Source organism: Manis pentadactyla, chromosome 4 (assembly GCF_030020395.1).
Source record: "Manis pentadactyla isolate mManPen7 chromosome 4, mManPen7.hap1, whole genome shotgun sequence".
NCBI classification, from domain to species: Eukaryota; Metazoa; Chordata; class Mammalia; order Pholidota; family Manidae; genus Manis; species Manis pentadactyla.
Window position 1 is genome coordinate 173,486,364 of NC_080022.1, and position 20,570 is coordinate 173,506,933.

At 52.5% G+C, this 20,570-nt stretch overlaps 1 protein-coding gene across 12 annotated transcripts in view; it reads right to left on the reverse strand.

Annotated features, from left to right (window-relative positions):
* Positions 1–16,739: 16,739 nt before the first annotated feature.
* ARHGAP27 (Rho GTPase activating protein 27) overlaps positions 16,740–20,570 on the reverse strand; it is a 31,480-nt gene continuing 27,649 nt past the window's right edge. For 4 of the 12 annotated variants that reach the window (XM_036883077.2, XM_036883079.2, XM_036883080.2 and 1 more), the window contains 7 exons: positions 19,696–19,801; positions 19,450–19,575; positions 19,278–19,376; positions 19,017–19,094; positions 18,794–18,928; positions 18,544–18,649; positions 16,740–18,459 (listed from right to left, as the gene is read on the reverse strand). In XM_036883077.2, the coding sequence (XP_036738972.2) occupies positions 18,282–18,459; positions 18,544–18,649; positions 18,794–18,928; positions 19,017–19,094; positions 19,278–19,376; positions 19,450–19,575; positions 19,696–19,801 (828 nt within the window). In that variant the 3' untranslated portion in view covers positions 16,740–18,281. Of the gene's footprint in view, positions 18,460–18,543; positions 18,650–18,793; positions 18,929–19,016; positions 19,095–19,277; positions 19,576–19,695; positions 19,802–20,570 lie in introns of those variants that run through there. The other 8 variants (XM_036883083.2, XM_036883088.2, XR_005024381.2 and 5 more) reach the window with 7 other exon arrangements.

The window sequence follows — 20,570 nt, forward strand, 5'->3', positions numbered from 1 at the left end:
TATAGACTCTACCATCATACACCCCAAGTTTACCTTCTGATGCCACCACTCCCAGATGTGTGTTCTAAAACACGCCTACAGATTTTTTGACACCCTGCCCATTGAGAAGTGGGGTCCATGTCTTCTCTCATTGAAGCTGAGCCAACCTTATGGGGTATGGTGACACAACAGGGTATGACAGAAATGTTGTGATGTGACTTCCAAGCCTAGGTCTTAAGAATAGTTCAACTTCCTTCAGGCTGTCCGGGGACAGTCACCTTTGGAGCTCTGAGCTGCCATGTAACAGTGCAGACCTGTGCTGACAGCCAGCATCCACCGCAGACAGTGAGGGGAGCTGCACTCAGAAACGGATGAGCCAGGGATACTTGAAGCTTCTTGACTAGAGTCCACTAAGGAGCAGGAACTTGACTGGCCTCAAATCCGGCTTTAGGCCCAGATACTCAATGTTGTCAGGGTCTCCAATGATGGATAGGGTCAGGGGGCCAGACCCCTGGGCTCACAATAACAAGAGACCCTGGCTGGGGCTGCCCACGTTCTTGAGCCAGAGCCCTCCCTCCCTGTGGGCTCCAGCCCAGGCAGATTGCTGTCATGGTGAGTGGGCTGGGAGGGACCAGCAGTCTGGGCTGCTAAACCAGACCAGGTCTCTAATCTAATCTACGCTTCCTTTATTTCCTTTTTATTTAGCTCACTCTGCACTGGAGTGTGAACTCCATGAAGACAGGAGCTCATGAGAGTTTATCTGTGTTGTAATGTGCTGTATCTCCAGGGCTTCCTACAGTGTCTGGCACATAGTAAGTGCTCAGTAAACACTCACCAAGCAAGCAAATGAATGGCTGGATGGATGGTGTGTCATTATGCAGCCAGACCAGCTGCAGAGTAGGTACTGCTTCTTACTCCAAGAAAGGGCACCACGATGGGGCTGCTCCTCAGGGGTGTTGGGGGGACAGCCCAACTACTGACTAGTCCTCAGGCCTGGTGTGTCACTAATGCCCCAGTGGGGATTACTGGGATTGTCATCATTATTGGTTGTCACCAGGTTGTGTCTCCTCTGACCAGAAAGACAAATTCAGGCCTCCTGACGGCCCTTGGCCCACTCTCCGTGAAGACTCCCAATCTTTAGTGTCTTTGGACTTCTGACCCTCCCTGCAGATGAAGCACCTCCTTGGGTTCCCATAGCCCCCTGTGTGATCCCAGTCTCAGCTCTGGCACCCTGATCACTTGTCTATGAAATTCCAGGGCTCAGGGGCCAGGCCTCATCCCTGGTGCCCCAGTGTCTAGCCCCACTTCTGCCAAGGGAGTGCCGGGAAGTGGATAGCAAGGGAATCGAGTAGGTCAAAGCTTCTGAGATGGCCTGACACCCTCCCGTCCATCAGACTCTGACCTGCAACACCACAGGCTCTCTCTGTCCCACTGTGATGGCCAGAATGCTGGACCACAGGGCCAGTTTCTTCTCATTTCCCTCCCAGAGCGAGAGTCCCACGTGCGTCAGGAGGTCGGTGGTGGTAGTGTAAACAGGTTCCGCCTGTGCACACGGGAACGGCAGCCCCAGCCCTCTCAGGGGCACCTGCTCTCTCCACAGCAAACTCAGCAGAGGGCTGCGGGGGGCTCATCTGGTGCCCCAGGCTCCCCCCACCAGCCCTCCCTGTGGTTGAAGAGCATTTCTGTGCCATTAGGCAATGCCTCCCTGGCGCTCACGGAGATTATCTGCAAAGGAGCAGGAGGTGGGGAGGGGTCTCCCGGGGCCCCTTCAGCTACTTGTACTGGCTCTGTGCAGCCTTGGGGCCCCAGCTGGGAGGGGACACCTCACCCCAGAGTGAGGGGAGGAGGGAGCGGCTGGAGGAGACTGGTTCTGCTGGCCTGGAGAGAGTGCGGCTAGCAGCCTCAGTTCTGGCAGTTTGGGGGTTCAAGGCAGTTCTGGAAAAGCTAGTTAACCTGTGCTAAAGCTGGTTAACTTCCGACCCTGCTTGGAAGGCTTCCTTCCTCCACAGGGCCCCCTCCACCACACCCCGGGTCTCCACATCCTCCCCTTTCCCTACTCGGTCCAGCCGGCCCATTCTTCTACCTCAGCTCCTTGGGAAGTCTGCTAAAGGGAGCCTCAGCTGGGCTCACCCCCTTGTCCAGGCCCCACTCCTGAATCCTCCGCAGCCTTCTCCGGGGATCTTGGGGTTCTCAGGGCACCCCCCTACCTTCTGGCCCTGGTGGAGAATTCCCAGCAGCCCTTTCCAGAGGAGGCACTGCAGGGCCGGGAGGTGGAGGCGGGCGTCCTTCCTATTGCCCCTGTGCAGCTTCCAAACCAGTTCTCCTCCTTCCTCCTGGCCCCCCTCACCCCCGGCTCCACACCAGCAGCTCTACCTCCCCTGCTCCTGCCGGGGCCGGCGTCCACCGCCTCCCAGCCACTCCCCTGCGTTCCAGGGGCTCGCTGCCTGCCTTCTACCCTGGCCTCATTCTCAGTGACTCCACCATCCGCACGGACGCCCTGTCAGCACGTTGGCCTCCTCGCCTCTGGGCACCACGTCTCTCCACATCAGCCAGCTGCCCCCTCCGGGGTCACAGCCTAGACCGTGTTAGCAGCAGCGGCCCTGAATTTCCCCCCTGACCATACCCCTCGTCCTGTAGCTCACTTCCTCTCGGGCAGGCTCCTTCTGAACCCCCCGCCCAGTGACCCTCTGAGTCACCTAGCCACCACTCCTCCCCTTTTCCCTCCTCTCCTTCCCCCCTTGGAGTCCATGGTCGGCCATTTGGATTATTCTCTTGCATCAACCCCAGCTCTTGTCCCCTGCTCCCTTTGTCACCTCCTCTGGGAGAGGCTCCCTGTGGCTGAAGCTAACTCTCCATTTCTCCCCACCCACCCCAGAGAAGCAGGGAGTTGCTCGGACAATCCCACGGCCGGGCCCTCCACACACACCTTAGCCTCAGTGGGCACTCAGCCCTGCCTGGAAATGGTTCCGTTTGGCTGGTGTGAACACGGACAGAACTGATTTGGTGTGGGGTGAAAGGAAGAAAGGACTTAGAAATTTCTGGCTGGAGTATAGAGTATGTCATGGTGTCTCGTGTCTGAGATGGGGAGAAACAGGTTTGGGAGAGAAATCAAGGCTTCCTGAAGTTTGTTCTAACAGTTTGCCTCCCATATAGATTTTAAGCCAATGAGGATCTTCCACCTTTGCTGCCTCCAGCTTGGCCTGGCCATCTTGTTAAAACATGAATCAGAATGTATCAGCTCAGCTCCTCACAGCCTCTCAAAGCATGTGCATCTCAGTGTAGTTACCTCAAATGTCTACATACCTTTCACAATCTGGCTGCTGGCTTCCCCTCTACCTCGGACCTTCCGCTCCCTCCATCACCCCCAGGAACATTCCAGTTCTTAGGCTGCACCGAGCACCTTCCCTCTCCTCCCCTGAAGCCCCAACCACTGTCCCGCCACAGGCCCTTTGCACTCACTGAGCACCTGGCCTGCCATGCTCCTTTCACGACTGGGGACTTCCCAGATGTCACCTTCTCAGAGGCCTTCCCTGAGCACGCACCCAGGGCTGCCCCGCCGTCACTGCAGGTCACTCCCCATCACGTAGCCCTGCTTGTTGTGTCTCTCAGGGAACTTATTGCAGAACTTGGTGAGATGGCCTTTGTGGCTGGTTTATGAGTTTGTTCTTCCCCACCCCACTGGGAAGGGGGTCTTCTTCATCTTTCTTGCTTCATATTCCTGGTGCCTGACACATGCTAAGCGTTCCATACGTATTTGTTAAATGGGTAGATCAATAAATGAGTGGATGGACGCATGTGGGCATGCACAGGTAGAGGGTCCTTTCTTAAGGGCACTGTGCTAATGAGTTGTGATACTGGAAACTGGCTGGTGCCACACCTGGCACATAGTAGGTGCTCAGTAAGTGCTGAGGCACGAACTCATGTGACACGAGGCGGGACTTACAGTGTGAAGGAAATGTAGACAAAGTTTCAGGGGGCCTCAGTAGAGGCAATAGGGAGGAGGAGGGCTCAGCTGCTCCCCCTCGACTGCCCTCGCCAGCTGCATTACTCCCTCACATGTGCTGCTGTTTCCCACCTCCAGCCTTTTGTTCACAAAGGATCTCCCTTCTAGACGCCTTCAGAAAGGCCAACTTCACTCACCCCTCACAACTTTACTCTGCTATTACCTGACTCCTTCACGGTGCTGACTGAACACCCACTCTATGCCTGCCACTGTTCCCAACTTTCAGGTGGTGGGAAAACAGCCGAGGACCAGCCGTGAGGTCCCTGCCCTCATGGAGCTTATGTTCTGTGACTGGGACAGAGAGCAAACTGATCAGCAATCGAAACATTAACCTCCTCCAGGAAGCCTTCTCTGACCTCCCCTCCCCAAATCTGGTGCCTCTTCTCTGACCACCATCAGCCCCTGTGCCACTTCCCCACAACACTCCCCAGCCTGTACTCTGAATTTCTGGCTGTATCTGTCTCCACTTAGGAGATTGGAAACCCAAGATTCCTGTCTTTTCTGGCTCTTAACCTGACCACGTGGGGCAGCACCCAGTGGTAGCTGTACCTTTGGGGTTGAATCCACAGGCTGAAAAGGTGCACAGCCATATTCTGGACAGACAGGCTGGTGTGAGCAGAGCCACAGTGTGTATTTGGGGGGAGCATGGGGTACAGGCAGGGGGTGAAGTGGCATGCTAGTTGGTGCCAGATCTTGGAGGGCTGAGCAGGTTTTTTTTTTTGTTTTGTTTTTTGTTTTTAAATAATTATTTTTTATTGAAGGGTAGTTGACACACAGTATTACATTACATGAGTTTCAAGTGTACAACACAGTGGTAGAACATTTATATACATAATTCTAGGTTCCAGCTATCACCCTACCAGGCTGTTACAGTAGCTTGACTATATTCCTTATGCTATACATTACATCCCGGTTACTAATTTATTTTACCATTGGAAGTCTGTCCTTCTTTTTTTTTTTTTTTTTTTTTTTTGTGAGAGCATCTCTCATATTTATTGATCAAATGGTTGTTAACGACAATAAAATTCTGTATAGGGGAGTCAATGCTCAATGCACAATCATGCACAATCATTATTCCACCCCAAGCCTAATTTTTGTCAGTCTCCAATCTTCTGAGGTGAGCAGGTTTTTAAATGTGTTCTTTGGCATTTGTCTTGCTAAGGGAATATATCCAGATTTACTAAACCACCAAGGGAGCCATCGACTCGGTAACTTGTGAAGTCACATCAGAGCAAGTTGCCCCACTCTCCCCACTGATGACTTATAAAAGTTTAAAACAAAGTGTCACCGCCTCACACAGCAAGTGCCTGGCTTAGGGAGCCTGCTAGGCTGCCAAGAGGTTAAGTAGAAGTTGGAGGCACTCTCATGGGTGACCTATCCATCTAGGGTGGTAAAGGGAACTGGGATGACTTGGGGACATCCCTAACCTTTGAGGCTGACGTCATGGTGATAACCACTCACCCACAGCACGTCTCGTGGTGCCAGCTCTCCGTAGACGTGGATGAGGTCCCTACAGCAGGGCTGCACACGTGATGTTCTTATGAGCACGTAAAAGGAACCAGGCCCTCCCAGGGAACTGAAGAGAACTTACTATCATTTCATGAGCTGTTCATTCTTTCACTTGGCAAGTATATAGCAAGACTCTCCTCCTTTAAGCAGGTACCAGCCACTAAAGGAATAGCAAACCACACAAAGTGTGTGTGTTCATGGGTGGGATGGTGCAGAGGGGGCGCGGTATCACAGCTGAGGAGGTGTTTGCACTGGGCACTGAAGGGCCGGCAACATGATCACCAAGTGGAAGGAAGGTCTTTCCAGGGAACAGCATGCCCAGATCTTCGGGGCTGCAAAAAGAAGTGAAGCAGCTGGGCTTGTTCAGGGAGCAGCAGGCAGCTGGGTGTGGCTCCATTTATGAAGTCTGCCTCATGTGCCGAGTGCTGGACCATTGCATTCCACTGAACAAGCTCACCACCCTCTAAGGTGATTTGCAGATGAAGAAACTGATGTTCAGAGAGGTTAGGGAATTTGGCTCAAGTCCTAAAGCCAGTGGCAGAGCTCAGGTTTGCCAGATTCCCAAATCTGCACTCTTAACTACTGCACTGAATTGCCCCCTAATTTGATGGAGGACCTGAAGAGCCAGAGATGGCCATTTAGATTTGATTCTAGAAGGCAGAGCACCCTGAAAACTGGCCATTTGCATTCCACCTTCAAGAAAACTCATGTCCTTAGAGTTGCATTTTCTTAACGCTTGTCTTTAAGTGTTCACTTTGTAAAAATTTAAATTTAAGAAATGTTTTCTTGTTGTATAACATACATATGAAGAAGTTCACACATCAATTTTCACTCATGTGAAAACACTAATTTTTCACACAGCATTATGAACCCCTCCACAGCTGACCTTTTACCTCCTCCCAGGCACAATCCTGTAAGTAACCACTCTCCAGGTTATAACAGCATCGATTTGTTTTGTGTGCTTTTGAACTTCGCATAAATGGAACATAAAGACTGTTCTTTTTGTCTGTCTGGCTCAATGTTTGTATAGTTTAATTTATTCATTCTCACTTTTGTATAGTATTTCATTATGTGAATATATACCAAAATGCATTTACCCATTCTCCTGCTGGCATGTAGATTGTTTTCAATTGTTGGCTATAATGAATAAAGCTGCTATGAACATTCTTGTGCATGACTCTTGGTGACCCCATGTACTCATTTCTGTTACAATTATACCAGGGAGTTGAATTCCTGAGTCAGATGTGTATGGGTACGCTCAGCTTCAGTAGATATGGCCAGTTTCCCAAAGTAGTTGTTACAAGTTTACATCCTCACTTCCAGTGAACCAGTTCTGATCACTCTACATCCTTGCCAACATTTGATACTGGAAGTCTTTTTCATTTTAGGTGGGTGTACAGGGATATCAAATTGTGGTTTTAATCCACGTTTCTCTGATGACTAATGTAACTGAGCATTTTTCATCTGTTTTTTTGGCCACTGTGTGTCTTTTAGAAAATATTTAAGTCTTTTGCTCATTTTCCTAATCAGACTTTTAAATTTCTAGTGATTTTTCTTATTGATAAGGGTTCTTTACATATTTTGGATATTGGATATTAGTCCTTTGACGGATATATGGTTTGCAGTATCTTTTTCCAAGTAAATTAATTTTACGGACAATTATTACCATAACTAAAAAACCAATATCACATGTCAGATAGTAGGTAACTGTAAAATAAATAAAATAGAAATAAGACAACGTTATGACATTTAGCTAGATATCTTGTGGCTGGCAGCAAGATTAGAGTCCTGATCTGCGTTAAGAGTGTAGCAAGTGAAAAAGAGGTGTCGGAGACATTCTAGCACCACATGGAGACTTTCTCCTTGATGTCTTCAGAGGCTGGAAAGACTTAGAAAATAATTAACTTTCTCATTTTGCATCTCCGTGTTAATTATCACTGCCACATACCCTTTGCCCTTGAACCTCCTATAAGCATGTTATCTGCCATGCACTGTGTGCCGTACACTCTGGGAAACACAAGTGTAGGGGATATGGATGCAACGAAGATTTTAAGTAGGGAGGGGTTGATATAATGAGACTGGTGTCTTAGAACAATCATTCAGGTGGTAATGCAGATAAAATAAAAAATAGAGGTGAGGAAACCAAGTTAGGAGAAGTTGAGGAGGTCCAGAGGGCAAATGTCTAGGGTCTAAACTAGGGCTATGCCGCGTACTGGGGTCGGTGTGGGAACTGGACATATAGGAGGTAGAATCTGGGCAACATAGTAGCTGATTGGATATTAGGGAGTAAAAGGAGATTCTGAGATTTCTGAGGTGAAGGATGGGGAGGAGAAAGGTAGCAAAAACCGGAGAAGCAAATTGTGGGGAGGGAACAGCTGATGGAAACAATCTGGGATATACTGAACTTGAAATGTTCCAAGGACCTCAGAGGGAGAGTTTCTCATTCATTCATTTCATTTCATTTCACAAACATTTACCGAACATGTACAAGTGCCAGGGGTGCAGCAGTAGATCAGACAGACAAGATCCCTGTTCTGACGGAGTCAGACATGGAAAGACAGACAGGGACAAGCAAGGCCTGCGCAGGGCCGGGGCTCTGGGCTGCAGGAGGGACTGGGGCCTGTCAGCTTGCCTAGGGACAGAGGCAGAGGAACCAGAGGGGAGGGTGAAATGTCCGCCTTCAGAGGCAGCGGGGGAAGGAGCATCCACAAAGAAAACCACCCAGGAGCAATCAGAGGGGAGGAGGGTGGAAGCCAATCGCAGAGAGAAGGTTTCAAAGATCTGTCAGCTGATGAGTTCATTCATTTATTCAATCAAACTTTACTTGGCCCCCTCTGAGTGCCAGGCTCCAGAGAATCAGAGATTAACCAGAAGCCTCTGGGGGAGGCAGATGTGTACACAACAGATTATCAGGCAAAGCTGCCTGAGAAAGATTTTATTACAGAAGAACACATGACACATGATGTGGGAGCAGAGACGATGGGAACTCATACTTTTCGAACCTACTCTGTGCTTGGCACTGTGGAGGGCTTCCTGGAGGAATGGGCATGGAGCTAGAGAAGGGGAGCCAGGGCTGTTGGCAGAGAGGGAGGGGCTTCAGCAAGGGCACAAAGGCAGGAAGCTGCGGGGCTCAAGCTCGGCATGGGTGGAGGCAGCCAAAGGTCCAGGAGCCTGGGACTGGTTACCGTCCTGCCCGTAGAATGGGCTGAATCTGGAAGGCCAGTGCAGGTTTTCAGAATCGTGCGTGTGACTTGGCTCTGTTGCACCAAGGGGATCATAGCCCCGAGGAACACTGCCTCTCTCCCGGGCCGGCGGTTAGCAGGTGCCTGCTCGCAGTAAGAGCCCACTCCATCCAGCCCAGCGCACGCAGATGGGCCCTGGGTGAGCGGGTGGTCATGCGGCAGAAGGCGTCTTGCAGGGAGGCCCATGTGAGAGGGGTAGAGCTCCCCCACAGAGGGTTAGCACGCGGTCCAGGGGCTTGGGAGAGTTCTCTTGGGAGAAGTGGCAGGGAACTGAGGGCAATTGTCAGAGATGGGGCAGGGTGGAAGGGACAGAAGGGCCAAGGCCCAGCCCTGCAGCCTGGGCTCAGAGACCCCTCTGAAGGGGAGCCCCGGGCAGGCGTAGGGTTGCCCTCTCCCTCCACACCACGCCAGGCCTCACCTCACCTCCTCCTCCACTACACGTCGTCAGCCTCATCCGCCAGCGTTGGGGCTCAGGGATGCACTAAAATCTGAGGGCTGGGGTTGGGAAGGGGCAAGCCTCTAAGGTTCTCTTGGCCCTCTGCACAGCGGGCCCAAACCTCTCTGGAACCCTCCCCGGTGTTCAAGCCCGAGAATCTTGGACAAAAGGCCTCTGGCGCCCCCTACTGGCAGCTCTGCTTCCACAATCCCAGTCCCCGGGTGCCCGCGGCTGCCACTGACCCACATGCCTGAACACATGTAGGTGGCGGGCAGGTGCTGTAGAGCCCTGCCAGAACTGAGGTGTGGCTCGTGGTGTTCACCTGGACTCCAGAAGATCCCTAATTGGTCTCTCTCGCTTCCGTCCTCCACCCACAGCTGGGAGAATCTCCTTGACAGTGTATCTGTGGACTACTATTCAGCAGTTACAAGTGACCTGTTGGCACAATGACTTGAATAGGTCTAAAGGGCATTACACTGAGTGCAAAACACCAGTGTCATAAAGTTACATACTTTATGATTCTATCTATATGACATTATCCAAATGACACCATCAGGGAGCCAGAGAACAGACAAGGTTGCCAGGCGTTAGGGAAGGGGAGAAAGAGTGGGGCTGCGAGAGGTAGTGCACGGGATTGCTTTTGCAGTGACGAAACAATTCTACAGTTTGCTTGAGGTGGTGGTTTATGAATCTACAATGCCGTGGAATCACACAGTATGTAGTTCATCACACAGTGCCAATCCCTTTCCTGGCTTTCATAATGTAACACAGTTACGTAAGTTGCCACCACTGGGGGAAGCTGGGTGACGGGTACATGGCACCTCTCTGTACTATTTATGTGACTTCTTGTGAGTCAATCATTCTTTCAAAACAAAAAAGTTCACGAAAAGAAAAGCACACCTGGCCATATCATCCACCTGCTCATCTCTACTTAGTGGCACCCAGTGGGCCATAGAGGATGAAGTCCAGGGAAGGAAATCTGTCAACTCCGTTAATGAACCAAGCCCTTCTCTGAGGCTGGCAACAGAAGGAGAGTATCGTCTCTTGGAGGGCTGAGGGGCTGGACCTCACAGGCCCAATTCTCCCGGCAGGGTCAGGCTCCTTAATCCCAAAGGATCCCCTGGGTACTGGCCTGAGGGGGCGCTCTTCCACCGAAGGTGCTCTGGCCCCCAAATGGACAAAGTATCCTTTCTTTAGCCCTGCTGGGACTCAGGCCAAAGTCTTGGGGGAAAAAGGCTGCTCTGGAGCTCTGGAAAACAAAGAGGTCAGAGTCCAATGTGCTGCTCCACCCACCAAGTATTCTGGCTGCACCCTGGGGGCCCCTCAGGACACTTCTGCATCTGGCTCCCACTGGCCCCACCACAGAGGCTGTCCCACCTAGGTTTATCCTCAGACCTGAGGAATGAAGACTAGCGAGACTACACAAATGTTCCTGTACCAGGCGCTGGGCCATGCAGGTTGTACACATGTCATTGTATAGTAGTAAGAAGCAACTTGCCCATGATCACTTGACAGAAAATACCAGAGCTGGGGTTTGAACTGTGGTTGTCTGTCTTTTCATGTATTAGCTCATCAAATATGTATTGAGTACCTGTCATGTGCCAGATACTACGCTGGCACATGACAGGTACTCAATACTAGGCCTACAGAGGTGATACTAGGGCTTATCATATCATGGGGGTGGGAGGCAGACAGCAATGACTAATCATGGTATATGAATGTAAAAGGACAAGTGAAGAGAAGAAAAGTGGAGGGGTCTCTGATGGTGTGCAATGGAGAAGGCTGACCTAGTAGGACATTCAGAGGAGCTGCCTGAGGAAAGGTTTCCTGAGCAGAATGCTAAAAGATGACTCAGCAGAGGGAGAAGAGAACTGTGGAGAGGGTACAGCATGTGCAAAGGTGCTGGGGCAGGAGAGAGCATGAAATGTTTGAGAAACTGAGGGGAGATCAGTGTAGTTATAGTTATACAGGAGAGCAAGTAAGGCATGAGGCCCAGCAAGTGTTTCCTGAGGGATTATCTGGCCAGACTCTATTCTCAGAAACTGGGAATTTTTATCTCATGTAATCTTCCCAACTATCCTGTGAGGTTGGTACTGCTCTCAGCACCCCCATTTTCCAGATGAGGAAGCCAGGACACACAGGAATGAGTCAATTACCTAGCATGGGTGCTGGGGGTCTCAGGTTTGAATCCAAGCAATCTGGCTCAGAGCCAGCACTCTGAACCACTAAGCTGCCCTGCTTCACGAAGGGCAGCTGAGGAGTGGACAGGGACCAACTGAGACAAAGCCCTGGAGGCTACATTAAGGCTTATGGTCTTTTCCTAAGATGAGTAGAAAGGTTCTTGAGCAGGACAATAATATAATTGGGTTTGTGTTTTTAAAATGAGGTTGGATGCTAAGCCAGGCAGAGAAAGACAAGTACCAAATGATTTCACTCATATGTGGAGTATAAGAACAAAGAAAAACTGAAGGAACTAAACAGCAGCAGAATCACAGAACCCAAGAATGGACTAACAGTTACCAAAGGGAAAGGGACTGGGGAGGATGGGTGGGAAGGGAGGGACAAGGGCAGGGAAAAAGAAAGCAGGCATTATGATTAGCACGTATAAAGGGGGGGCACGGGGAGGGCTGTGCAACACAGAGAAGACAAGTAGTGATTCTACAGCATCTTACTACGCAGATGGACAGCGACTGTAATGGGGTTTGTGGGGGGGACTTGGTGAAGGGCGGAGTCTAGTAAACATAATGTTCTTCATGTAATTGTAGATAAATGATACAAAAAAAAATACAGTAAAAAAAAAGAAATGAGGTTGGATGCAATGGGAGAAGGCGAGGGGGCTGGGGGGCTGCCACAGTGGCCCAAGCAGGAGATGTTAGCCCCTTAGATAGGTGAGACCCTACTGATGGAGAAAGGTGGGTGGATCAGAGAGGTAGAAGTGACATGATTTGGTCATAGATCAGGTATGGAGGGTGGAAAGAGAGGGAGATGCAGGGAGAAGGCCGTACTCCCAGACTCCAGGCTTGCCCAGCCTGGGGGATAATGGAGCCATTTCCTGGGACAGGTAAAACCCTGGGGGAAGGCCAGGTTTATGGAAGAGCAGGTGTGGGAAAAAAGGAAGTTCCTATGGCCAGGATCCTCACCTGCCCTTAAACAACTTGATGAAGTAATTAGCCTACTGTTAGACTACTGCTTCCACACCCATAGGCAATAAGCTATTATTGACTGAGTTATTATTTTAAGAGTTCTGTCCAGTGCTCTGGGCAGAGCCAGAGGTGGAGGATTACGGACCTGCAGACTGCTGGATGCAGACATAATTCTAGTGTTTGACTTACTGCCGTGAGAATAAAGCTCTTACCCTAAGAATGTTCTGTTGTCATTTCTCAAGCTCACTGAATCCATAGTGAACTTGCCCCGGGCTGAAACCCTCAGGCAAGGCAGCATGAATTCAGTCTGAGGACTGTCCCAGGCAGATGTCAGGTTGTCATGGGGACACAGGAGCCTGGAGCTTCTGGGAGCAGTCAGGCCTGGTGCTATTGGTGAGAGTCCCTGACACTCTTGAGTGTGGGTGACATCATCCAGGGAGGGAGGGAAGGGGCTGGCCCCCAGGAGAGAGAATGAGATGCCATGGCCAGAGTGGGAGGCCAACCAGGAGAATGCGGTGGGGTGCCAGCCAAGAGGAAGGGAATGTTTCCAAGGAGGGACCATAGCCAGTGGAGGACAGGATGGGCTCCCAAGAGGATAACTGATGTAAGGACTCCCAGATGTCCAGCAGCTATCAATGTGGGGTCTGTGGACAAAATGAAAGATCCTGTGGCCAGGATTCTCACCTGGCCCTGGTTGGCTAGCTCACTACACAGGTGTGGGCAATGCATTGCTATTAACTCGATATAAAGAGCGCCACCCAGTGCTCTGGGTGACATAGTGGCACGGCTGCAGGGCTGCAGGAGAGCAGTGCTGTAGTGGATTCCCTGGGCGCCACCCGACCCCCTCCAGGACTGAAGCATGAATTCCCAGCTGCGGGAGGGCTGGTGGCTGACAGCTCTCATCTGAGCCTCTCTCTGGAACATGCCCTGGGCTGAAGAGAGCCTCTTTGCCCAAACTTGCAGGCCCTCCCCGACCAGGACAGCCCTCATCCAGTGACTGGTCAGCAAGGTGGTTTAAAGGCCCGGCCCCCTTGCCACAACGTGGGACAAGGCTGAAGCTCTCCCAGCCCCAGCGTTTCCTGTGGGGTTGGCTGAGGCCTGGGATGAGCCTGCGTCGCAGCTCAATTTCTCCCTCAGCCCAGTGCTGTGGCCTCCATCCTCCACAGGTGTCAGTCCTGAGAGCGTGCCCCAGTGAACTTCCAACATGCTTCTCTCCATTTCCTGAGGAATTCCACCTGGGACAGTGATTAAATGAGAAAAAGAAAAGTGACCAGTGATGGTGGATTCTTTCCAGAACAGGGAGATTAGCTGGATCCTGGAGAGATGTCTCCTCTGAGGTACCAGGGGGAAGAAGGCAGAGGACGACGTGGTGAGGGAGCTCTGAGCTCTGATGGTAGGATGCTGAGGCTTGCCATCACTTCTGTGAGGTTGAGGTGGTCGTTTGGAGAGAGAGGGAGGGAGTGAGGGAGACAGGGAGAGAATGTGGGGAGCGCCTGGGGTATGAGGAGAAGTACACCTCAAACGGTTATTGCAGAAAGCGGGAGAGAACAGAAAGCCTCATACATTGCTGGAGGGCATATAAAATGATATAGAAAACTGTAGCTCAATCGCTCAACAAAAACCGTGGGTTGACAGTTCCTCAAAAAGTTAAACATAGTTACTGTATGACCCAGAAATTCCACTCCTAGGTATATACCCAAGAGAATTAAAACATATACTTATGGACTGAATTGTATCCACCCCAAATTCATATATTGAAGTCCTGCCCCCCAGTATGAGGGTATTTGGAAGTGGGGCCTTTCAGAGATAATTAGTAGATGAGGTCATGCAGGGGGGACCTGCCATGCTGAGATAAGTACCCTAATAAAAAGAGGAAGAGGTGAGATGTCTCTCTCTCTGCTGTGTGAGGACATAGCAAGAGGCAGCCATGGGCAAGCCTGGAAGAGGGCGCTCACCAGAACCTGGCCATGCTGGCATCCTGATCTGAGACTTCCAGCCTCCAGAACTTAGAGAAATAATTTCTGTTGTAGGCACTGAGCCTGTGGTATTTTGTTATAGCTGCGCAAGCTAAGACTGTATGTCCACCTAAAAGCCATGTACATGAATATTCACAGCAGCATTATTCATACTAGCCAAAAAGTGGAAACAACCCAAAAGTCCATTGGTTAATAAATGGATTTTTTAAAGTATGGTATATCCATACAATGGAATGTTACTTGTTGGCCAAAGATAACGACACACTGGCACAGGCTATGACGTGGATGAACCTTGAAAACATGCTAGGACATAGCCTAGCGGGGAAGGGATCGAAGTGTAGAAGCACAATTATGATACAGTTTGGTGGGCTGACTGAGGCACGGGTAACACACTGAGGCCGAGAGGAAGAGGAGGAATTAGCCCCATGACAGGGAGGAGGGCAGGGCAGCTGTCAGCCCAGAACACTGAGCAAGGAGCATCCTGGAGTGTGCCCGGAGCTACAGGCCGGGCACGGCTGATGTGCAGACAGGTGGGAGGTGAGGCTGGGAAGGGCCTCGGAGGCCACACACTGAAGTGACATGGTCAGAGGGCTGCTGGGTGGAGGATGGACGGGGAGGCAAGGAGCCCATTTGGAGGCTTCTGGGTCATCCAGAGAGAGACCAAAGGGAGGAGGCAGATCTGGGAACCATTTAGGAGGTGGAGGACGGGGACCTGGTGGTATACCAGATATTAGGCGGGAGGAGACTCCAGTAAAAGGAACTTGGGAGAGAGCAGTCCGGGCTGGAGATAGAGATGTGGGTGACACTTGTGCAGGCTTGGTGACTGAGTCCCCAGAGTGGAATGGACGAGGGCCCTCAGGGACGGTGGCAGGGAGAGAGCAGTGGGCTGAGGGCACAACCCGGAGGCATCACTATTTCCAGAGTGGGCAAAGCCCGTGATGCTGCCGCAAAGGAACAGCATGTCTCTTAGAGGACAACAGGCAGTCACATGTCCACTCACACAAGGGTTGGGCATGTCTAGCGGACATAGCAACCAGGCAGGCACTGATGATCTTTTGTAGGGCAGCCTCAGAGGCAGATGTCAGGCAGCAAGAGGGGCTCTGCCAAGAGAGGGCCAGCTTGGGGAGAAGGCCTCTGTGACAGCCCTTATCATCTGTGCTGTCACTAGTATTAGGTCTACCCTCCAACCAGATGGCATTTTAAGAGGGCCAATTCTTCTACATACTTACATGTCTCCAGAAAATCCAATTCACTACAAACATATTCAGTGTGCCCCTACAGGGCTCAGCATGCACACTGTGCTGGGTGGTCAGAATTTATGGCTGAGCTCAAACCTCTGGCAGGTGCATAGTAGGTCCTCAGACTGCACAAACGAAGTTCTGAGCAGGCTCTGCCACTTATCGGCCTTGTGACCTCAGACGAGTCACAATATTGGCTTTCCAGGAGTTTGTTCAATGGCAGTAAGCAATTTTTTAAGTGACAAAACATGATTCAGGGACTTCTGTATCTGCAGCTACATTGATTACATGCCTGCTGAGGCCTTGGCAGGGTCAGAAACTTAGGGAAGGGGCGGGAACAGAAAGGGGTGCTGATGCTTTCCAAGATGGACCTCCTGCCTGCTGTCCTTTGGCAGGGCATTCATTGCTGTTCACAAGGCCCTGCACATACTGTCTCCTGCCAGCCTCTCCAGCACCACTTTGCACCCACACCCACTGGCTTTGTGGACTCACAATGGTCTTCTCTCAGATTTTGTCCTCCCATGAGCCTTCCTGCTTTAGAGCCTTTGCATATGTTGTTCCCTCTGACTAGACACCCTTCCCTTAATTCCTTACCTTGTTGACTCTTCACTCCTTAGTGCTTCGCTCAAATGTGGCTTCTGCAGAGGGTTCCTGGGTCCCTGTGGGGCAGTTATACTCCAGTGACACACCTCTGTACTTTTTCTTAGCTCATATACAAATAGAGTTAACCAAGGAACCAGTTGTTTAACATGTACCTACTGTTTTTAGACCCTGTTCACCTGCTTTAGAAGCCTCTGCTCTCCACCTTCTCTGTCTCTGCATCTCTCCCCAGGATGAGGAATCTCTGGTACCCTCTTGGAGCCTAGGTCCTTCCCTTTAGACCATAGTCCTGATATGTTGGGACCCCAGAATTTCCCACCCAAATGACCCCAGGCCCATTTCCAAAAGGGTGGACCATGTGGGGTGGCCAAGAGGCAGCAGGCTGCAAAGGGTATGGCAGTTTGTATTTGTGGACTGGAGTGTCCACATGTGAGCATGTGACTCTCCCCTGGGGTAGGATGGCTCTGCGGGTGGGAATACACGGTGGCAGGCTCAGAGCAGAGCCAGCTCTTCTTAGGCCAACACATCTGGGGCTGGAGTTTGGAAGAGTCAAAGAAGTTTAAATTAGAACCTGGCCTTCCAGGTTACTATGAAAACATCTTTGTCAAAGTAGGAGAATAGAACATCCTTTATTGAACAGTTGTTAGCTTGATTTAGAACTTCACAATATTTCAACGTTTGGTGTGAGGCCTCCGCTTGTGCTCCTGCCCCAGCCCTGCTGGCTTTTGGGGTGGGCTTGGCCGGCTTCATCTGCAGGACCATTAGCTCCAGCAGAGAGGCAGCATGTGCAGTACCCCTGCCCCAGAGCCTGTGCCTGGCACAGAAGAGCAGATAATAAATATTGGCTGTGAGAGACAAATGAGATGATCCAAGTAAAATGCTTGGCATGGTGCAAATGTCAATAAATATTAGCTATTATTGTTTGTTGAATAAATGGGTGGGTGGGTGGGTGGGTGGGTGGGGCAGGGGGCTGAGCCCCATAAACTGAGGTGGTTTGTGTACAAAGGGAAGTGGGCTGTTGACCCCAGGGTTCATGCTTCCTTTCCAGAGTTTGGGCCACCCCGCAGGCCTCTCCAGGCAGGGTACTACGACAAGGAGGCAATGTGGATACCGGTAGCTATACTTGATAACCGGGGTGCTGGGAGGGGCTGGGGGCTCTTGCCTGTGCTACTTCCCTTCCCCCCAGAGGAGAACAGCTGGGGCAGATTCCCTCTTTGCCTGCAGGGACCTCCACAGCCTCAGACAGAACCTACCCAGCTGTCTTTTGCTTTAGCTGTAAGTCCCTGCTAGGGTGGGATGGGGTCTGGGGTAGCTGAAAGGACTGATTTCCCTCTCACAAGCAGCTGAGCTCTGGTGTGAGAAGAGGCTGAGCTGGGCCCTCAGATCACCCACTGGACCCTGAACAAGTCACTTTACCTCTGCAAGCATCAGTTTCCTCATCTTTTAAACAGGATTGTGTGTGGAAATGGTGCATGGCAAGTGGCAGGTGCAGGGTACACATTCAGAGAGTATGAAGAACCCTTGCACAGAACACAAGTGGATCAGGGAGGGCAGAGGCCTGGAAGAGGAAAGCAAATGAAAATGGTCCACTGCCAGCCAGCGAGTGAGCTGCGTGGGTGTTTCAGCCAAGGCCGAGGAGGCGAGGCCGGCTCAGCTGCCGGCTCTGGAGCAGTGGGTCAGTCCTGTTCCCACAGCAGTTAAGCTGTCGGATGCTGCTTCAGGACCGGCACGGCGCTGGGGCCCCACAGGGTTTCCCTGAAGTCCCTGACCAGGTGGAGGCCTGAAGAAGCCAAGAAACCCCCTCCCGAAGTCCTCCCAGCCTGGGCCATCCCGGAACACAAACCCTAACGACCCCATTCTCACACATGCACAGTAGGCGGCGCTGTAAGAAAGAACAGAACCTAATTAACCCCCGAGCAGGACACGCCAGGGGAAGAAAAAAAAAAAAAAAAAAAAATCACATTTTGCGAACTGTCCACCAGGGGTCACCATACTGCACCGAGGGGTGCAGAATTCACACCGGCTTGCTGATGGGGGGCAGAGGGTCTCAGAGACACAGTCCAGCCGCGCGTGGCCTCCAGCCGTCCAGCTCAGGTTGCCGCCCCCAGTCCCAGGTCCGCAGCGCCGGCAGCGCGGTGGGGGTGGGGGCCCGCGGTCAGTGCGGCAGGAAGATGTCTGAGCACTGCTGCAGGATGAGCTCCACCACCTGGTTCTGGAACACCATGGTCATGGGCATGCTGGTTTCCTCCGTCTCGGGCCGCAGCAGCGTGGGTCCGAACACTATGGCCACGCTCTGCACGGACATACGGTTCTGTTCGCCATGCTCGATCACCCTGTAGCGGAGGTAGGGGCAGGTTGGGTCAGGGCCCAGAGCAGGGGGCAGGTGCTGGGGGTCCATTCCCGGCTGGCCAGCTCACCGGCACAGGTGCTGGAAGAGCAGCCGCAGCGTGTCGTGGTTGGGTGTGGGCAGCGAGTGCACCAGGTCTCGTACACAGTGGCTGCGCTGGGCCGGGTCCTGCAGCTCTGGGGGAGGGAAGAGTCAGAGGGGAAGGGCGGGCAGGAGGGTCGGCTCCGCGAGGGGAACTCCCAGTAGGGGATAGCCAGGGGTGTGCCAGAGGCAGGCCGGGTACACCCCTACCGCACCCGCCCCCCTCCCCAGGCGCTCACTGATGGCGGTGATGAACTGGGGGAAATGCGAGAAGGGGAAGAGAGGCTCAGGCAGCTCTCGGAAGAAGAGCTTCAGGGCGCCGGTGATAACGTGGACGTCCTCCCAGCGCCCGTCGTCCAGGTCCAGACGCTCATCTGCGGCAAGGGGAGAGAGGAGAGGAAGAGGTCTGGTCACCCTGTGGGGCCTTCAGGCCCTGGGGTCGGGGCTGGCGACAGGCCTCACCGTGGTCCACCTTATAGCGCAGCTTCTGGATGGTGGCCAGGTTTCCACTGATGCGGTACAGGCCGTCGATGTCCAGTCCTGTGGCAGAGGGAGGCGCTGACTCCGGGTTTGGTGTGATGACCCTGGGCTTTTGTGATTCTCACTAGGGGCTTCCATTCTTTCCCCCTTGACCCTGCGCCCACCCAGGGGTGTCCGTCATGAGGTCCTGCCAGGAGGCCTTCAGGCGCCTGTGTGCCCCGCCTAGCCTGCTGCCACGCCTACCCCGGGCCTCGACGGTGCGGATGCACTGCTGCACGAAGCTGGGCACGGTGCTCCTCTCGCGCTCACACAGCACGGCCAGCGCACAGCCGAACACCTGGTCTGGGGGAGAGGCTGGTCGGCGCCGCCCTGCCTGTGAGCCACCAGCACCCCGCTCTCCGCGTCCCTCCGGTACCTTTGATGTAGCCTTTCTCCCGCAGCGACTGCATCGTGGGCCGCCTCAGCAGGAACTTGCGGAGCTTGTACCGGACCCTGCTCAAGTCGCTCTCCAGGCCCCCGGGGCCTGGGGCAGAGGCTGCTGCTGGCCACAGGGCAATGTGGAGCTGCGTCAGTCGGTGGCACTGGGATTGGCCGGGCAGGCCCCAGTGGGGTCATCACCCCCTAGTAGATGCCCTCCACCCGGGTCGCCCCTCTTGCACACCTGCATGGGACCGGGCCTCATCCTCCCGCCAGCTTCCCAGGCGCTCCCTGGACCCGAAGTCGACACTGCTGTGCTCGCTTTCCTCCTCAGGGGGCAGATCTGCGGACTGGAATCAGGCAGCCTCAGAGAGGCAGAACCTGGGGCCAGCTGGCGTCCTTCTGGGATGGGGTGAGGGACCAGAACTGCCTTCCCTGCAGGCCTGGTGACCCCCAGGCAGAGTTCACTGTTCCTTAACCAGGATAACTCCCCTCACCTCCACCAGGGAAGCTCCAAACCTCCCTTGGCTGCATGGATCCCTTCAGGTGTTATCCCTGTCATCCTGTCCTCCCCCACGCTCTTATCCTGGTCACTCTACATACCTCCTAGTTTCTGGCTCCCTCTCTCCACATTTTCCTCAGTTCCTCTGTACACACTCTCCTAGCTCAGTATTCCTCAGTATGTGACTGACATCTGAGCAGTGGTCATTAGTGCACCAGCATCACCTCCCTAGATCTAGATTCCTACCTCTAGTAATATGGCCGCACACTGCACTCAGTGTTGGTCCTAAGAAATTAAGGGTCAAAAACCCCCAGTTGTCAGAAGGGGCCTATCCTATTCCTACTTATGCAATTGGTATTTTGAACCTAAAAAATTGTAGACTCTTGAATCCAAACCTTTAAATTTTTATCTTCTAGTTTCAGCTTGTCCTTCCAGCTTGAGGCTGTTTTTCAGATATTTACTTTTCCTCCTCCTTTGAAATGGAACATTCCTCTAGGATGTGCCCCAACCCCTACCTGGAAGGTGCTCCTGCAGGGCCAGCCCCAGAGGCTGGATTCATACACTTAAGAAAGGCTGTTCTTCATCTTACTACATGGATAGATGGTGACTGCAGTGGG